The 20,887-nt window shown below is 38.2% G+C and overlaps 1 protein-coding gene across 1 annotated transcript in view; it reads right to left on the reverse strand.

Annotated features, from left to right (window-relative positions):
• CDHR3 (cadherin related family member 3) overlaps positions 1 to 20,887 on the reverse strand; it is a 108,581-nt gene that overhangs the window by 61,893 nt on the left and 25,801 nt on the right. The window contains exons 4-11 of the mRNA XM_069765082.1: positions 19,430 to 19,521; positions 15,864 to 15,958; positions 11,645 to 11,749; positions 10,650 to 10,798; positions 8,282 to 8,471; positions 2,350 to 2,521; positions 1,836 to 1,929; positions 1,653 to 1,751 (exon numbers count right to left, since the gene is read on the reverse strand). Of these exons, the coding sequence (XP_069621183.1) occupies positions 1,653 to 1,751; positions 1,836 to 1,929; positions 2,350 to 2,521; positions 8,282 to 8,471; positions 10,650 to 10,798; positions 11,645 to 11,749; positions 15,864 to 15,958; positions 19,430 to 19,521 (996 nt within the window). The remainder of the gene's footprint in view (positions 1 to 1,652; positions 1,752 to 1,835; positions 1,930 to 2,349; positions 2,522 to 8,281; positions 8,472 to 10,649; positions 10,799 to 11,644; positions 11,750 to 15,863; positions 15,959 to 19,429; positions 19,522 to 20,887) is intronic.

A 20,887-nucleotide genomic window follows, 5' to 3' on the forward strand; every position in this document is an offset into this window, starting at 1 on the left:
TTATATACTATATATTTATATACACACTATCGTTACTTGTACTTATTTAGAGATACTGTATATCTTGTCTTATATATGGATATGTTTTTAGATTTTTGGGTGACTTATGTTATGGATTTAAGGGATATGTAGGGGACATCAGGGTATACAAGGACCAGCCTTTTTAGGTTGCCAACCTCTGTGTTAAAGTAGGAGTGTTTGTAGGGATAATATATGTAGGGATTCTTAGGGAATGTTTGGTGTATATGGCACTATTATTCAATGGACTATCGCTGGCCACTTCCTTTGATCTCCAGGATATTTATAGTCTATCAGGCTTGTTTGAGTGTGATTTTGGACCTTTTTCCTATTACATTTTGCAGTCTCATATCTTTGCAGATTGCACATCTATTGGCAGCCCATCCTTCTCAACGGACTTTTCCCCATAATTTATACGGATGTGAGATGAGTGCAATGGCTACCTTGTTATACATATTTTTTATGGCCTTTCTTCTTTAACTTATCTAATATCTTATAAATAACTGATGTTGAAGGTATATTTATGTGAGCTAACTGTTGTTCAAAAAATGTACCTTTGTGTATACCGTAATTACATTTTGGTGAATTTTTCATCCATAGAGATATAACATCCACGTCCATCACAGCTTCTGCAGAAAGATGTTCAGCAGAAAGTGATAACACATGGTGATATGGGACACAAGAGAATCTTGAAAGGGTAAATATTTTGTAATGTTTTTGTTGTATTATTCCTATTTTTAGTAATGAAGGTTCACCTTTGATCAACTTATAGTTTGAAATTTGGAAGTAACCTCTGCTATCTACCTGCCTGTTAGTTTTGGGCCCATAGTAGAAAAAAAATTAAATGTCCTATATAACCCCTTTAAGGGGCAGAGAACAGGACTATTTAAGGAAACTGATCCATCACATGACTAACAGTAGCAGCGCCAAACATATCCCATTCACTATAGTGAGGGACACTTTTTCTACTAATAAAACTGACAGGACTTACAACTGTAGAATAGAAATGCTAGCACAACCAGTGAGAGAGGTGCCTACAGTAGGTTCCCAAACCTTAGACTATAGTACTGTATATATACTTGGCACACTCAAGTGGACGAGGTGAGAAAAATTTAATGTGATGTGAAATACATACAGTGGTCACAACAAACGTTTCAGTCTTTCAAGACCTTCATCAGTGTACTATAAGAAGTAGTGAGAGGATATGTGGTTTGACACATTCTCTAAGATGGTGATCAATGTATGGAATACATGCTAGCGGTGGATACCGCATCCTAGGGTACATCCCCCTCCAGATCTCTTGATACGCCAGTAACTGGCTCCTGACCACCAGTTCTTCTGGCATATTCCATACACTTATCACCATCTTAGAGAGTGTGTCAAACCACATATCCTCTCACTACTTCTTATAGTACACTGATGAAGGTCTTGAAAAACTGAAACTTTTGTTGTGACTACTGTATGTATTTCACATCACATTAAATTTTTCTCACCTCATCCACTTGAGTGTGCCAAGTATATATACTATAGGACTTACAACAGAGCCTCCTAACAGTGGATCAAATGCAATTATGGACCTAGCCTAAGATCACTTTACTATATGTTATGTACAGAAGCAGTACTGAGATACTCACGTGGAGAGAGCTCAGACACATTGAACACATAAGAGGAACTGTTGAATACTGGAGAAAATTCATTGACTGGGGTTGTTTTGATATACACATACATTTCCTCTGAAAATAAAGAAGAAGCAGAGCATGGATCCTGTTGTTGCTTTTACAGAAAATATACTCTGCCCAGAAAATCACATTACTTACGCTTGTAATTTGGAGGAGCAATGTCCTGCACTGCAATTGTTAAACTATATTCATCTATATTTTTGGGATCTTCCAAGTTCAGATCACCTGTCAGCTAAACAGAGTATTCAGTTATTAATGAGATGGATTATACAAAGGATACAAAATAAAATTCATTATCAATATTCCAAACACACAAACAGCCATTAACTAATTCACTAGCAGCTTGTCAAGTGCGTATTGTTCTATAGAAAAATGTAACTTGTTTACACCTGAACAACATTTAGCAATAAATATACATTTAGAAAATGACCTATTCTGTCAAATTGTTAACATTTTGCTATTTCTAAATTCCATTTTTGGTGAAACTGTGGGACAACTTTTATGACCGAGAGGCTCACTAGAGGATCAATTACTCCCCATTCAGAAGTTTAGAAAAGCTGGGTGCCAACCCTCTTACCCTCTGTAATGATGAGAGATTAGCTGTCACATGCTTTTATGTGCCAGAGAAATACGTTATAAAAAATACACTAACCACTATTTTTCCAGATCCTGCCGGAATGACTTGGAATCGTTCATTGCTCCCAAGCCCAGACAATCCAGTAAAGGTTAATGCTTTGTTTACGGGGTCAACATCATTGTCACTGCACAAAATGCTGAGATCCGTAATGAGTGTCCCGTTTACTTGAGTCTCAAGTACTGCTATGCTGTAAAACATTGAATTATGTTGCAATGGAATGTGATATACACTATAGTAAGGCTAAATGACATTTTTAATATAAAAAATATTTCATAAGGATTGTGTCATTAGAAAGTGACCTATTGTTTATAACAAAATACGTTTAGTAATAAAATGAGCTTTCTTTTATCTTTCTGCTATTTATATAGTAAAACAAAATCTCAAATCTCATTCTGAGAGTCATTTAAAGGGACACTGTCACCTGAATTTGGAGGGAACAATCTTCAGCCATGGAGGCGGGGTTTTTGTGTTTTTGATTCACCCTTTCCTTACCCACTGGCTGCATGCTGGCTGCAATATTGGATTGAAGTTCATTCTTTGTCCTCTGTAGTACATGCCTGCACAAGGTGCAATCTTGCCTTGCGCAGGCGTGTACTATGGAGGACAGAGAATGAACTTCAATCCAATATTGCAGCCAGCATGCAGCCAGCGGGTAAGGAAAGGGTGAATCAAAAACACAAAAACCCCGCCTCCATGGCTGAAGATTGTTCCCTCCAAATTCAGGTGACAGTGTCCCTTTAATTTTCACTCCGACCATTAGTCTCATTTGACACTTCCTGCCCTGTACTGATTGATCACTGTCCTGTTGTCATCACAAACAGGATTACAATGAAAAGGGAGATAGATCGATAGATAGATAGATAGATAGATAGATAGATAGATAGATAGATAGATAGATCTATAGATAGGAGATAGGAAAACAAAGGGAAAAAATGAACTATATGGTCATATAAATGGAAATGTAGACCAAAAAGTAATAAGGTACAAACTTTATTGAAGACAAAAAATGCAAGCAAAAGATAAGAACATGATGTTACTAACACAAAGTGCAGGTTATAATTATATGTACTGTATATATAGATAAATGGTATAATCCTAGAGCATATGTATACTGTATGTATCAGTCCTGACAAAGGACGTGCATCGGGGCGCGTTCCTGCTCCTACCACTGAGACTACACAAGTATGTGCCCACTCTTAGCATTGTGCAGCCTTATTAGACATCTTGGCAGCACCTGTTATCCTATACTCCTCTTGCACTGAGCATTTGCATTGCATTTAGGTTCTTGAATTACCATTTTTGGACATATGTATTTTTGCATCATGATTTAATCACCCATTGTGGCTTTTCAATTTGAATTTGTCCAAAGCACATGCACTTTATTTCTGCTTTATACCTATTGCTACTACATGCATGGAGTCCTATGGATCCTTTTTGTCTTTGTATTACACTTAGGTGTAAGGCATATGACATACTGGCTTTTTTACACTTATACTTAAATAGACACAATGATGGGGTGGTGGGGGAGAAGACGATGATGGCGGAAGAAAGAACAATGACGGGGAGGAGGAAATGATGGAGGTGGTGGAATGGGTAATGATGGGGTGGTGGGGAGAAAGCATTGATGGAGGTAGTGAAAAGGGCAATCAAGAGGGTGGGGGAGAGTGCAATTATGGGATGCGGGAAGAGGAGGACAATGAGGGGTGTGGGGGATTGGAATGGGAGGAAGGGTGATTTATAATGGATTTAGGAACAGGGAGAGGTGGAGGAAGATGTTATTATCAATTATTATGTCTAACAGTCCCTTAGTATAAAGTGTACCCACTTATTATGTATAGCACAGTCCCTTAGTATATAGTGTACTCACTTATTATGTATAACACCATCCCTAGTTACATAGTTTCCTCTTTTGTTATGTATAACACCGTCCCTTATTACGTACCATCCTCTCTAGTTATATATAATGCCCTCCTTTATTATATAGCTTCCTAAGCTGTTATGTACAATGCTGTCTCTTACATAGTGTATTCTTGTTATTTTTGTTATTCACAGCGCCCTCTTTTATTACATAGTTCACTCTCTTTTTAGATATAAAATGACTACTGATGGAGTAGCCGGTGACCAGACAACCAGTCCATCAGCTCCACTCCACGCCTCACTTTTCAGTTTTTGAATTTCCACAAAAATGTAAAATAAAATAAATAAAATAACCAATAAATTTCGTTCAACTTCACAATTGTGTTCCACTTGTTGTTGATTCTTCACCAAAAATTTACATTTGGTATCTTTATGTTTGAAGCATGATATGTGAGAAAAGGTTGAGAAGTTCTAGGGAGCTGAATACTTTCGCAAGGCCCTGCATCTAATAAAGGAGACTATGTAGTATATATATATATATATATATATATATATAAATATATATATACATATATGTGTGTGAGGCTATATATACATATATATATATATATATATACAGTACAGACCAAAAGGTCAAGAGAATGCCAAGAGTGTGCAAAGCAGTCATCAAAGCAAAAGGTGGCTACTTTGAAGAACCTAGAATATAAGACATATTTTCAGTTGTTTCACACTTTTTTGTTAAGTATATAATTCCACATGTGTTAATTCATAGTTTTGATGCCTTCAGTGTGAATGTACAATTTTCATAGTCATGAAAATACAGAAAAATCTTTAAATGAGAAGGTGTGTACAAACGTTTGGTCTGTACTGTATATATATACTGTATATATACAGTTAGGGCCAGAAATATTTGGACAGTGACACAATTTTCGCGAGTTGGGCTCTGCATGCCACCACATTGGATTTGAAATGAAACCTCTACAACAGAATTCAAGTGCAGATTGTAACGTTTAATTTCAAGGGTTGAACAAAAATATCTGATAGAAAATGTAGGAATTGTACACATTTCTTTACAAACACTCCACATTTTAGGAGGTCAAAAGTAATTGGACAAATAAACATAACCCAAACAAAATATTTTTATTTTCAATATTTTGTTGCAAATCCTTTGGAGGCAATCACTGCTTTAAGTCTGGAACCCATGGACATCACCAAACGCTGGGTTTCCTCCTTCTTAATGCTTTGCCAGGCCTTTACAGCCGCAGCCTTCAGGTCTTGCTTGTTTGTGGGTCTTTCCGTCTTAAGTCTGGATTTCAGCAAGTGAAATGCATGCTCAATTGGGTTTAGATCTGGAGATTGACTTGGCCATTGCAGAATGTTCCACTTTTTGGCACTCATGAACTCCTGGTTAGCTTTGGCTGTATGCTTGGGGTCATTGTCCATCTGTACTATGAAGCGCCGTCCAATCAACTTTGCAGCATTTGGCTGAATCTGGGCTGAAAGTATATCTCGGTACACTTCAGAATTCATCCGGCTACTCTTGTCTGCTCTTATGTCATCAATAAACACAAGTGACCCAGTGCCATTGAAAGCCATGCATGCCCATGCCATCACGTTGCCTCCACCATGTTTTACAGAGGATGTGGTGTGCCTTGGATCATGTGCCGTTCCCTTTCTTCTCCAAACTTTTTTCTTCCCATCATTCTGGTACAGGTTGATCTTTGTCTCATCTGTCCATAGAATACTTTTCCAGAACTGAGCTGGCTTCTTGAGGTGTTTTTCTGCAAATTTAACTCTGGCCTGTCTATTTTTGGTATTGATGAATGGTTTGCATCTAGATGTGAACCCTTTGTATTTACTGTCATGGAGTCTTCTCTTTACTGTTGACTTAGAGACAGATACACCTACTTCACTGAGAGTGTTCTGGACTTCAGTTGATGTTGTGAACGGGTTCTTCGTCACCAAATTAAGTATGCGGCGATCATCCACCACTGTTGTCATCCGTGGACGCCCAGGCCTTTTTGAGTTCCCAAGCTCACCAGTCAATTCCTTTTTTCTCAGAATGTACCCAACTGTTGATTTTGCTACTCCAAGCATGTCTGCTATCTCTCTGATGGATTTTTTTCTTTTTTTTCAGCCTCTGGATGTTCTGCTTCACCTCAATTGAGAGTTCCTTTGACCGCATGTTGTCTGCTCACAGCAACAGCTTCCAAATGCAAAACCACACACCTGGAATCCACCCCTGACCTTTTAACTACTTCATTGATTACAGGTTAACGAGGGAGACGCCTTCAGAGTTAATTGCAGCCCTTAGAGTCCATTGTCCAATTACTTTTGGTCCCTTGAAAAAGAGGACGCTATGCATTACAGAGCTATGATTCCTAAACCCTTTCTCCGATTTGGATGTGGAAACTATCATATTGTAGCTGGGAGTGTGCACTTTCAGCCCATATTATATATATAATTGTATTTCTGAACATGTTTTTGTAAACAGCTAAAATAACAAAACTTGTGTCACTGTCCAAATATTTCTGGCCCTAACTGTATATAGGTTTGTCGCCCTAAAAGGAAGGGGGCCCAGACACATTTCCTGCACAGGGGTCCCAAGCTGTCTATGCCCACCCCTGGATAAATAGACAGATATGGGATAGATAGATAGATAGATAGATAGATAGATAGATAGATAGATAGATAAATATGCGATAGCGAGATAGATAGATAGATAGATAGATAGATAACAATGGGATAGATAGATATATAGATAGATAGATAGATAAATAAAAATGGGATTAATAGATAGATAGATAGATAGATAGATAGATAGATAGATAAATATGGGATGGATAGATAGATAGATAGATAACAATGGGATAGATGGATAGATAGATAGATAGATAGATAGATAAAAATTGGATTAATAGATAGATAGATAGATAGACTGATAGATAGATAGATAGATAGATAGATAGATAGATAGATAGATAGATAGATAAAAATTGGATTAATAGATAGATAGATAGACAGATAGATAGATAGATATTGGCCACCCAATTGTCATGCAGAGAAAAAATATATAAAAATGTACATTCAGAAGCGTAAAAGAGACTATAACAATGAATATATAGTATATCAGTAACCAATTTTAAAGGGCTATCTTCAGGCGCGCAGCACTTCCCAATCTAATGGTGGTCTGGTGGTCTCAATGCTGGCCTTCACTGTGCATTCCTGATGCCGCTATAAGAATGGAGCTGTTTATAGCATACACCACTATCCCTTCCGGTCTCAGTGCTGTGCTTACAAGATCAAGTGGAAAGATCTTGTAAGTATAGCAGATCTTAAGCCAACATTTTTAGACAGCAGTGGTCTCCTTGACACTGAGCAATAAGCAAAAAAAAAAGAAAGTAGGGATAGGAGGAAAATTGAGGCAGATAGAAATAGAAATTAAAACTTGTGAACTTGCTTAAAGGAGTTGTACTGTGAAAACAAGTTAACACAGATCCCCAGAATAGGTGATAATTTACAGATCAGTAGAGATCCGACTTCTGGGATCAGTACTGATTGGCAGAACAGGGAGTTTTTATCCCTTACATTACATTTTTATCCTAGTAAGAAAATGGGGAGGCAGGTCAATTTTCCAACTGCCGCTCTATTCATTCTCTATGGGGCTTTTGGAAAAAAGCCAAGCGCATCACTCGGCAGGGAGTGACTGGAGCAGCAGTCTAGCATGCGCATTGCGCACTGCCTCTCCAATGTAACAGAGATAAAAGTTTGCCATGCTGCAGATTGGTGTGGGTTTTAGCAGTAAGATCCCCAACCAACGACAAGTTATCACTTTTCCCGTGGTTAGGTAATAACTTATTTTCACTTTATCAATCTCTTTAATTTCTGTACTAAAAATGCTTTTGGAAAGCATGAAGCACATCAGATTATGTTTGGTACTATGTTAAGATATTTGTGCTGTGTGTTTTGGACTGGTGCTAGTTTCTATGCAAATATATAATCTACATCAAATATATTATGTATAAATATATATTATGAAAGTGAAATGTGAATAGGAGAATGATAGGTTATAATATAGATTGCTTCATACCTGAATGTATACTGTTCACACGTTGGAGGATTATCATTTATATCCTGAATCTGTATGGTTATAGTTGTGAGGTTTGAGTGACCGGCGCTTGGAAGGTCGCTGACTTTGATTTCTAGCGCTATAGTACTGTTAAGCCTGAGGTGTTTATCATCAACATCTATTCTCTTGGCTACCTGAATCACTCCAGTCACTAAAATGTAAAGCAGATAAGGCAGAAAGAAAACAAAACTGTAAAACATGATATTTTACTAGAATTGATCTACCATCGTTTATATTTTAATCTCTTTAACATAGTCCTGGAGAAACGCAAACCTAGCCACAGATAAAGCATATAATATGACAATAGGACTAGAGCTCTACAAAGAGATGCCAGTTGAATTAAAATTGCATTATTAAGACTTACTCTTTGATCTAAGGGGTAACGTTTCTCCTTGTGGAAAGTGACAAGCCAGGCTTAAGCTGTCAGAGTGAGGAGACTTATGAGCCATGCAATGCTCCTTTGAGAAATTAAATATGCAATTTCCTCTTCAGAGAGGAAAAGGACGAGAACTCTAGTGCCACCTATGGAAGTAGCAGTAAAAGTCAATATTGACCCTTTAACGAGCCTTACAAATTGAAATTCTGATTTGACTTTTATCTTAAGTGATATGGCAAGGCTCATTAAAGGGTCAATATTGACTTTTAGGTTGCTACTTCCAAAAGGTGGCACTAGAGTTCTAGTCCTCTTCCTCAGTTATTTGTACCTCATGCTATCCTTATGGAAAATATGACCAAGTATGGGATTGACAAGGCTATGGTTAGGTGGATTCATAACTGGCTCAGTGGTTGTACTCAAAGAGTAGTAATAAATGGTTGCACATCCAAATGGAAGAGTGCTTCAACTGGAGTACCAGAAGGCTCTGTCCTGGCCCCAGTATGGCTCAACATTTTAATAAATGATCTAGATAAGGGAACTGAAAGTATGCTAATCAAATTTGCAGATGATGCAAAGCTAGGAGGGATAGCTAACACAAGACAATCCATATCAGAAGAGTTTTTGTAGAGATTCTCCGTTCTGATGGATGGTGGAAAGATGTCAGTCCGAGATGTGATTTAATAAATTAATAGTGGTTTTTATTCATTTCTCCGCATTTCGAAGATACAGGCACTTCTTCTTCATTAAGGGTATGTGAGTAAGAAGGCACATGAATGAGTTCTTATACTCACATGCTTTTTGAATTTGGGCACCAAGGGCACCACCTGACAATCTAGGTCGTGTCAAAATTCAATGTGGTCATGAATTATATAATACATAGTCAGAGTATAAATTACACATATAAATATGAAGATCCTTTAAAAATACATTTAAAAACGTACTTTAAAATATATGTCATTACGAAAAAAATGTCTACATATGCAGATGGAAATAAAAATAAAAACAAAGACTATAAAGAAAAATGGAAAGGGATTCTTTAGAAATCCCTACTTGTTAGAAGGATAATAATAATAATAATCTTTATTTTTATATAGCGCTAACATATTCTGCAGCGCTTTACAGTTTGCGCACATTATCATCACTGTCCCCGATAGGGCTCACAATCTAAATTCCCTATCAGTATGTCTTTGGAAAGTGGGAGGAAATCGGAGTACCCGGAGGAAACCCACGCAAACACGGGGAGAACATACAAACTCTTTGCAGATGTTGTCCTTGGTGGGATTTGAACCCAGGACTCCAGCGCTGCATCCGTTAACGATCAGCTGATAACACAGCGATCAACCTCAGTCTATGGGTAAATCTGCAATATGAGTTTAATGTCTCTGCATCTCCACTATACAGAAATGACGGAATACACATCTTTATGTCAAGTGCCTTTTGCCTTCAGTAAAATGGACTATGCGGGATGCTGTGAACAGTCAGCGCTCAGTACACAGATAGTATGCTCACTTTCCTTGGTCCTTGACTGACATCCTGCTCCTAAATTTGTGTGTTAAGCAGGATGTCAGTGGGCATCATTATAGCGTTCTCACTCTATTGGGAGCGTTGATTGTTCAGGCGCCGCCACGATAATTGAAATTGAGCAGCTGCAGAAAGAATATAACGTAATTTTTTCCCTGCAGCTGCACTTCCAATTAGAAAGCCACATGTATTTAGATTGCTATTTACCTGGCGATTAGCACTATAGATGCAGGTTAATATAGTTTTTTTTACTGATCTTTTGCTTTTAAAAGAATTGAATGATTGGAGTATAAAATTGTGATTTATCTGACTGATCATACTTGGCTACTAATCCTGTAATCTGTATAATAACTTTAATGCATAGACAGAGTATTTGGTAATAGCAAGTTATAAAATCAGTATAGGTATACAATGTGACTATGCTCATCATACATTGATTTATTGAGAAGTACTGGTTTGGTGTATTGATGCTGTAGTAAAGTTTGCTTATAAATCCAGCATCATCAGGATCCTTAGCAGTTATTGTACACACTGGGTACCCTGGGTTCTGCTCCTCAGGAATGGTAAATGTTGTAGTTGTCCTAAAATAAAATAAATTTCACTTTTAAAAACCTGTGATTTGTATTAGTCTTTAATTAGTTTGTAGAAGATGGTAACTGAAGTTATCTACAAAGTTTTTAACATGGCAATAGTAAACACTAGGACATATATTGTACATTAGAACATTGTCTAAATTCCTGATTATGGTAGAAAATCAATTGATCGTCACATAATCTCTAATGGTTCCATACAAGACTTCAGCTTTAACTTTTTAGAAGTAGAATGGAATAGCTAGATATAGCAGTAGTGAAATATTGATTAGTTCACCAAAACTTAAAAATTTCGACATATGAAAATTCTACATTAGAGGGGTAGGTAAAGTTGTGGTGGCCATTTTTTCACATGATAAGCAATGACTACATAGACTACAAAGAGATAATTCACAGTCTCATACTGTATGTTGAAACTTATTATAGGGACCCTTCCTATGTAGTAGCCTTATAGCAGGAATTGTAATGTTTGTGGCTGTTGCAGGACAATTAACCATTGCTCTGAGTTATCAGTCTACGATAATCCCAGAAACTGGCAGCTATTAGTCTGATAGGTATGGTATGATGCATCATCTATTGGCTGCAACGTTATGATACAACTAACAACTTTTTCATATTACAAAATTCAACAGTCTTTTCAATTTACTCATAGTCTGTTAACAAAACTATAGAATTCTTTGAATACAATGTACTCAAACAAAGATGTATTTCGATCTTTTGACATTGTAACATCCAGGTAAAATCAACCTATATACGTAGCAAAGTATAGTCCTTTATCATTGATGTTTCTTTATACATAGCAAAGTATGGTCCTTTGTCATTGATCTTTATACATACATAGTAAAGTATGGTGTTTCATCATTGATGTTTGTTATCCTGACTTCCAAGCTTCCATTTACAGACAACCCTCCTGAATCCGTTACTTTCAAAATAAGTGAATAACTGATGAAAGGAAATAAAATATTATTAGCTTTTGTTTGGTTTCTTTTATAAATAATATATCATTCACAATTATTTGCATTTTGCATTCACCAGTCCGTGCACTTTCTAATTTAATCTAATCTATCAGTGGAAAGGAGTGTTCACTCTGCTTTGACTGCACAAATTGACTTCTTTATTTTCAGATTTTGTCTTGTGAGGGTGTATGAGATAGACATATTACCCTTTTCCCCCTTGAAGGCATAAGTGCCGTGTATAATGAAAAGTGTAGGGTGTATAATTTCATGCATTATTGTGACATGGTGTATTTTAATGTTTTGCAGTGTACTGTGAGGAATCTGAGTTCTGCCCAGCAACAGACAGTGAGTAAGGTAAGACAGAGACTCTATATGTAACCCCTTTATCATGTACAGCACCATGGAATTAATGGTGCTATATAAATAAATAATAATCATAAATAATAATAAATAGAGTTAAGTTTTGGGACTAGCCTAGAGAGTGAGGGGCTATGTAGCAGGATCAGTACAATCAGACAGGGCCTATCCTGCAGCTAGAGCAGACCTTTTGTCTGAGTGCTCAGCAGGGCGTCATGCAGTGGGTGTTCCATTGCAAGAGAGAAAGGAGATCGGGACAGAGATAGCGTGATTCTGAGGAATAGATAGAGAGAGAGAGTTGCAGAGACACTGAGAGAAGGACAGTGCCAGCTCAGAGGACTCACCAGAGAGTAGAGTAACCAAGTGAAACGGGTCCAGAGAAGGTACGCCTAGCAGCACGACCCTGAGTAGCTTACAACTCTTAAAGGTAAAAGGCACGGACAGAATAGGATCTGAAACAAAGGCAGGAGTTACCTAAGTGTCAGAGAGCTTGAAGCGGATTCTGGCCATATTGGCAAACCCTCTCCTCTACAAAGAGATTTAGACACAGAACCGTGGAAAGTAGAAATTACTTTCACGGACAGTACTGTGGTAGTGAAGGAAAAGAGATCAATGTGGGCAGAAACGTGTGAGGCTGAGGAAATAATGAGACTGTGTATTGATATGCTCACTCAGTATTAATGAAGAAACATGCAAGAAGTTGTGTACCAGCTAATATATATATATATATATATATATATATATATATATATATATATATATTATATATATATATATATATATATATGGTGATTTCCTGTCAAGTACTGGTTAATATCTTGTCCTGGCAAACCAGCATCATCGGTTACATGTGGCCTGCATGGGTATAGCACCCTCATGGCACAAGTCCACACACCCAGCCAGAACCCCAACCTTCATGTAGCATGGTGGAGTACAACAGACAAATACCTCGCCCACAGCTACTGCCCCATGCCACGTTACAAGGGTAATACGGAAGTATTTCTGCGTTCATGTTTCAACTGCAAATCCGGGTCTGACTGTGGGTCTAATTACTAGAACCAACAGCATTGCAAGGACTTATGATCTGTGGTCGGGGTATGACTTGGGGTCGTAATATGTGTAGAGAAATTAATCTGCATTACATTCATGTAGAAATGGTCTTAGGCTACTTTCACACTAGCGTCGGATTCGGCCCGTCGCATTGCATCGGGCCAAGATTCCGACACTAGCGTTTGTTGTGCCGCAGAACGGGGGCAGCAGATGCATTTCTCTGGCGCATCCGCTGCCCCATTGTGAGGTGCAGGGAGGTGGGGGCGGAGTTCCGGCCGCGCATGCGCGGTCGGAAAAAGCGGTCAGTCGGCTGCAAAAAAGTTACATTTAACATTTTTTGCTCCCGGCGGTCCGCCACAACACGGCGCAACCGTCGCAAGATGGTTGCGACGTGTGTCAATACGTCGCAATGCGTCGGTAATGTAACTCTATGGGGCAAAAACGCATCCTGAAAACAACTTTGCAGGATGCGTTTTTTCCCCTAAACGATGCATTGCGACGTATTAAAAAAACCGCCAGTGTGAAAGTAGCCTTAGATTGCTGTTATTCCTAGCTGATAAGCAATTAAAATAATTTGTTTATATATTTATGTAATTGGATTAAATACACAGAATAGAAACCTATACATACACCCAATCCCTTTGGGTTTCTATGTCTTTAAAGTTAAATTCCTTAGAACAATTAATTAGCTTAGCATGTTTTCAAGGTGCCAATCATAGACTGTAAAGTTGCTTTTAGCTTAATTTCTCCTACATTGGAGTAAAGGTACCGTCACACTTAACGATATCGTTAACGATATCGTTGCTTTTTGTGACGTAGCAACGATATCGTTAAGGAAATCGTTCTGTGTGACAGCGACCAACGATCAGGCCCCTGCTGGGAGATCGTTGGTCGCTGAAGAAAGTCCAGAACTTTATTTCGTCGCTGGATCTCCCGCTGACATCGCTGGATCGGCGTGTGTGACACCGATCCAGCGATGTCTTCACTGGTAACCAGGGTAAACATCGGGTAACTAAGCGCAGGGCCACGCTTAGTAACCCGATGTTTACCCTGGTTACCAGCGTAAAAGTAAAAAAAAACAAACACTTCATACTTACCTACCGCTGTCTGTCCCCGGCGCTGTGCTTCTCTGCACTCCTCCTGCACTGACTGTGAGCACAGCGGCCGGAAAGCAGAGCGGTGACGTCACCGCTCTGCTTTCCGGCTGACCGACGCTCACAGCCAGTGCAGGAGGAGTGCAGAGAAGCACAGCGCCGGGGACAGACAGCGGTAGGTAAGTATGTAGTGTTTGGTTTTTTTTACTTTTACGCTGGTAACCAGGGTAAACATCAGGTTACTAAGCGCGGCCCTGCGCTTAGTTACCCGATGTTTACCCTGGTTACCTGGGACCTCGGGATCGTTGGTCGCTGGAGAGCTGTCTGTGTGACAGCTCTCCAGCGACCAAACAGCGACGCTGCAGCGATCGACATCGTTGTCGGTATCGCTGCAGCGTCGCTTAGTGTGACGGTACCTTAAGGTGCAGATTAGTAACAACCACTGATAAGGGTATGTCCATCCAGGACAGATTTCCATATCATGCATTATTTCTTTTTACAAAATTTATTGTGGACATGCTGCAGATTGCCTGAGATTTTACCCATTACATTTAATCACTGCACTGAAAATATGCAACAACAAACTTTTATATTGCCCTGTATCAGAATGGACTCAAAGCGCACTGTAAATTGATATGCTGCAGATTAAACATCCGTAGGTCAATTTACAATGTAATTTTTTAATCACTGCTTGTCAATGAGAATTGCTAAAATCTCATTCACAATGCTGCTACTGTAATATTAGCCATTGTTCCATCAAGACATAGGCTATCCAACCTGTATTTATGTGGATTCAATTTGTCCACATACCCTAAACTACTTAAAATTAATGCCTATAGTATTCACTATTTCCTTAGTGCCTTAGGCCCCAAATCTAAAATATTACATTAATATATTTATGTAATATTATATATTGAAATATTTGTTGCATGGATTACTACATTACTGCATGAAGTAATGTACCTTCTTAATTGAATTTTCAGCAAAAAAAAATACATTTATGGTCATTAATTAGTAAGTACAAGTAAGGGGCAACATTTCTCCTTATGGAGAGTGACATACAAGCTCTGGCTTGTCAAGGTAAGGAGGCTTATTCGCCGTGCAATGCTCCTATGGGAAATATAATATGCAAATTGCCTCTTCGGTGAAAAACAGGACTTGAACTCTATAGCGCAGCCTGTTGGAAGTAGCGATCCTACGAGTCACAATCAACCCTTTAACGAATCGTGCAATATGACTTAGGATAAAAGCAAGATCAGTATCTCAATTCGCGGACATGGTGTTTTGGGCTGTTGGCCCGTCAGTGCAAAGCATGAGAACTAATTTGGCTACTTCCAACAGGTGGCGCTATAGAGTTTAACTCCTCTTTTTCTCTGAAGAGGCAATTTGTTTATTAAGTACAAGTACGTACAACTTACTAATTGTTTTCCATTGTCAGCACATTACCAGAGCAGTGAGGGTTTTTTTCAATAACTAAGCAAGCCCCCTTGTATGAGATGTATGCATATCTCAGAGATCATATGGATGGAGTTTATTATTGTGTGGACAAGACCAGATTGCCATCTGCTGCTATCAGGCTGCATACTTGTAGAGCTTTACCTTTGGGGATCAGTCTCATAGTCAAATGTTTTTGTAGACTGTGTTACACCAGTAGGAGAGATTGTGAATGGAGCCGAGGCAGGGATCAGTGAGAACTGCAAAATATATTCGTGTTAGTAGCTGTCAGTGTCACATATACAAGTCATATTAGTTTGCACACTAAACAGATCATTTACTATTCAGTAATGCAAAAACAATACTGTTTACCTAATGTGATTATCCATTACTTTGACATAGTGTAATACCTTAGGGGACGGTCAATTTTTTATGTTTTTTTACACCGCATTTTTTTCCTCCCCTTTTTCCAAGAACCATAACTTTTTTATTTTTGCTTCAGCATAACCATATGCTTTTTTGTGAATCAAGTCCTACTTTTGAAAGAAACTATACATTTTACCATATAACAAACTGGGAAATTGGGGAAATATTCCAACTGAGTTGAAATTGAAAAATAAAACAAACGTAATTCTGCATTTGTTTTTAAATTTTGTTTTTATGGCATTATTTATTCAGTAAAAAATTACCTGTAAATATGACTGCATGATTACGCGAATTCCAAACTTGGATATTTTTTATTTAAGTAGTGCAAAAACTTTGACAATTCATTAAAAAATTGTATGACTGGGCATTTTCCAAGACTAGTAATGTTTTCATGTTTCAGTCAATGGAGCTGTGTGAGCATGATTTTTTGCTGTTTTACGTGGCAAGCTTTCATTTTTACTTATACCATTTTGTGGTAAATGTGATCCTTTGATCGCTTCTTTTTGCATTTTTTAGATTAGTTTGAGTAACTATAAAACTGCAATTCTGACTTTACGATTTTTTTCTCTTTGCAGTTTTGACAAATCAGGTTCATAAATACTATTTTTTGAATGAGCTGATGGGAGGAAACTAACAGCTATGATGTCTCCTACACATAGCACTGAGAGATCATATTGCACTGTGTAGATATGAATTAAGCCTTACGGTGAGGTAAAAGACTTGTTAGAAAGCTCAGCATGATCTGTTTCTCCCTCTGCTTCTCACTCCTCTTCCCCCTACCCTCTCCATTAAGTGTAAAAGCCACTATAACCTGACACCTGTGTTGGCAGTCAGTTGACATGTTTTTTTCAGCGTGACTGATGTGTTCAGGAGGAAGAGGAGATTGGAACAATCAATTCATAAATGGAGAAAGAAGAACATTTCTCTAATATGATATATTGCACAAAATTGATATTATTCGCTTGTACTATTGATTCTTGCAAAGTTTGTTGAAAGCACAGTTACTATCTAACATGGGCTCAAGGTGGTTCTAATAAAACAAGAGGAGAAGCAGCAAGGATCCATGAGATGAGTGTGTGTTTTTTTATATTAGCACCACCTCAACCCCATTTGTAAACAAGATATTTTGTGGCTGTCCATGAGGAATGACAGTATTTATGTCTTTTGTATTATATTATTATATTTTTTCATTAGTTGTCTCTCTGGAAACTCAATAAATAATTGCTAGTTGGTCCAGAGTTCAGCTTCAAAGTGGGCAGAGACAAGTTGCTATAAAGTCTTTTATACACAGCACACAGAGAAAAGAGGTGATCCTGCTCTCCTATATTTGTCGTTCACTTTCATGATGTGTAGCAACATTTCGGTAAGATGCAGACACACATACAGCTGCAAAAGCACCTGTATGGGTGTCTGCATCTCTTTTCTCTTTTCTTTCTCTCTCTCTCTCTTACTTTTTCATTTTTCATTAAGCCTTACATTGCTACATGTTTCTTCTCCACTTGTGCTGATGAGTTACAGTATACAACCCCTGGTATACAACCCACCGGCCTTGGAGGATGTTCATTCAGTTGTGTAATTTTGTAGAAAGAAAGCAGATCACAGACATGGCACAAAACTAAAGTCATTTCAAATGGCAACTTTCTGGCTTTAAGAAACACTAAAAGAAATCAAGAACAAGAAATGTGGTAGTCAGTAATGGTTACTTTTTTAACCAAGCATAGGGGAAAAATTATGGAATCACTCAATTCTGAGGGAAAAAATTATGGAATCATGAAAAACAAGCAAAAAATCACTCCGACACATCACTAGTATTTTGTTGCTTTTATAACAGCTTGCAGTCTCTGGGGCATGGACTTAATGAGTGTCAAACAGTACTCTTCATCAATCTGGCTCCAACTTTCTCTGATTGTTGTTGCCAGATCAGCTTTGCAGGTTGGAGCCTTTTCATGGACCATGTTCTTCAACTTTCACCAAAGATTTTCAATTGGATTGAGATATGGACTATTTGCAGGCCATGACATTGACCTTATGTGTCTTTTTTCAAGGAATGTTTTCACAGTTTTTGCTCTATGGCAGGATGCATTATCATCTTGAAAAATGATTTCATCATCCTCAAACAGCCTTTCAATTGATGAGATAAGAAAAGTGTCCAAAATATCAACATAAACTTGTGCATTTATTGAAGATGTAATGACAGCCATCTCCCCAGTGCCTTTACCTGACATGCAGCCCCTTATCATCAATGACTGTGGAAATGTGCATGTTCTCTTCAGGCAGTCATCGTTATAAATCTCATTGGAACAGCACCAAACAAAAGTTGCAGCATCATCACCTTCCCAATGCAGATTTGCGATTCAACACTGAATATGACTTTCATCCAGTCATCCACAGTCCACGATTGCTTTTCCTTAGCCCATTGTAACCTTGTTTTTTTCTGTTTAGGTGTTAATGATGGCTTTCGTTTAGCTTTTCTGTATGTAAATCCCATTTCCTTTAGGCAGTTTCTTACAGTTCGGTCACAGACGTTGACTCCAGTTTCCACCTATTCGTTCCTCATTTGTTTTGTTGTGCATTTCCTGTTTTGGGAACATATTGATTTAAGTTTCCGGTCTTGACGTTTTGATGTCTTCTTTGGTCTACCAGTATGTTTGCCTTTAACAACTTTCCCATGTTGTTTGTATTTGGTCCAGATTTTAGACACAGCTGACTGTGAACAACCAACATCTTTTGCAACATTGCGTGATGATTTACCCTCTTTTAAAAGTTTGATAATCCTCTCCTTTGTTTCAATTGAGATCTCTCGTGTTGGAGCCATGATTCATGTCAGTCCACTTGGTGCAACAGCTCTCCAAGGTGTGATCACTCCTTTTTAGATGCAGACTAACAAGCAGGTGTAATTTGATGCAGGAGCTAGTTTTGGGTATGAAAATTTACAGGGTGATTCCATAATTTTTTCCCTCAGAATTGAGTTGACTCCATAATTTTCCCCTATGCTTGGTTAAAAAAAAGTAACCATTACTGACTACCACATTTTTTGTTCTTGATTTCTTTTAGTTTTTCTTCAAACCAGAAAGTTGCCATTTGAAATGACTTTAGTTTTGTGCCATGTCTGTGATCTGCTTTTTTTCTACAAAATTAAACAACTGAATGAACATCCTCCAAGGTGATTAGATTACATAGTTTTTGCCAGGGGTTGTATAAACTTTGTTAGACAGTATAAATTTAAGGATATCATGTACAACAATTACCACACATTCTCTGTTTCAGCTTTCACATGTGTATATTTAAAGGTTTACAAAACTAACCTTTAGTGCACTTGTGGCATCCTCAGGGTCAGATACTAGAGTTGTAAAAATTACTCCATTCGGAGTTCCCTCTTCAATATAAATTGTCACAACTACAAAATATAAAATTTACAATTATATTTTTGCTAAGATAGTAGTAGTAAACTGTTTCTTTTTTAGTAATTTTTTTTCAACAATTTAACCAAGAGAATATTCCATAATCATTTGGAAGGAAAGGAACAAAAAGAGTTTAATCATCTGTGCTCTACTCCCAGCACTTTATAATCATGCAGGAGATTAGACCGGGAGATTAGGGCTTAAATCATATAATTTAGACTCACAGCACCTCATAGGGCAATACGGTCAACATTACCCAAAGGTGAAGCGCACATCACATCCAAGGAGTCCTTCTCGGAACACGTCCAAATACCAAAGCCTTAAAGGGAAGCTGTCACCTGAATTTGGCGGGACTGGTTTTGGGTCATATGGGCGGAGTTTTTGGGTGTTTGATTCACCCTTTCCTTACCTGCTGGCTGCATACTGGCCGAAATATTAGATTGAAGTTCATTCTCTGTCCTCCGTAGTACATGCCTGCGCAAAGTAATCTTACCTTGCACAGGCGTGTACTATGGAAGACAGAGAATGAACTTCAATTCAATATTTCGGCCAGCATGCAGCCAGCAGGTAAGGAAAGGGTGAATCAAACACCCGAAAACTCCGCCCATATGACCCAAAACTGGTCCCGCCAAATTCAGGTGACAGGTTCCCTTTAATAAGGATAGCGCCTCACAAGTTGGTGAATTAGCATCACATTTATTCTGCCTCCAGAGGTTAGACCAGGAGATTAGGGCTGTCTGTTATACATCTAACACACTTAAACCTGCTCTAAGCTATGATGGGGTGTGTTCTTCTTTCTTGTGAGTGTTGCTGTCTTCTTATGATTAAGCAACACCACAGGGAGAAGAAGTACACAGCCCATGTGAAAACTATCTGATAACACACTTGGAATTAAAAAGAATAACTGAGTTACACAAAGGAGAAGTGAAAAAATAAAAAATAGAAATGTTTTATTATGCTCTGAAGCCATTATTACATTGTGTGCCCAGTTCAAAGTGAAAAGTCTCCTTTAAGCTTGACATAAGACTGTGTTGGAGTGAAGGTAAAGCCACTGAAAAGAGTGCCAGGAGGCAACAAACGTGTTGCAAGTGTAGTCCCACTGTTGTGTTTCCAAGCTAACTATTCACACCTTTGTCCCTTGAAAGAGCATCTGTAACTGTGAAGCCAGTTGCCTCTTTGTGAGGAAAAGCCATTACTGAACTGTCTCCTGTATACATCTGCATTCCTTCTGTTAATCCTGAATGAGGATAGTCCTACTAGGGTGAATGCACAATTATATCTGCCTCATGCAAGAGATACAGTGTGTATGGAAAGTATTCAGACCCTGTTAGGGGTCAAGTTCCCGCCGCTGCACAGGGGGAA

This window comes from Ranitomeya imitator, chromosome 4, assembly GCF_032444005.1.
Source record: "Ranitomeya imitator isolate aRanImi1 chromosome 4, aRanImi1.pri, whole genome shotgun sequence".
Lineage (NCBI taxonomy): Eukaryota > Metazoa > Chordata > Amphibia > Anura > Dendrobatidae > Ranitomeya > Ranitomeya imitator.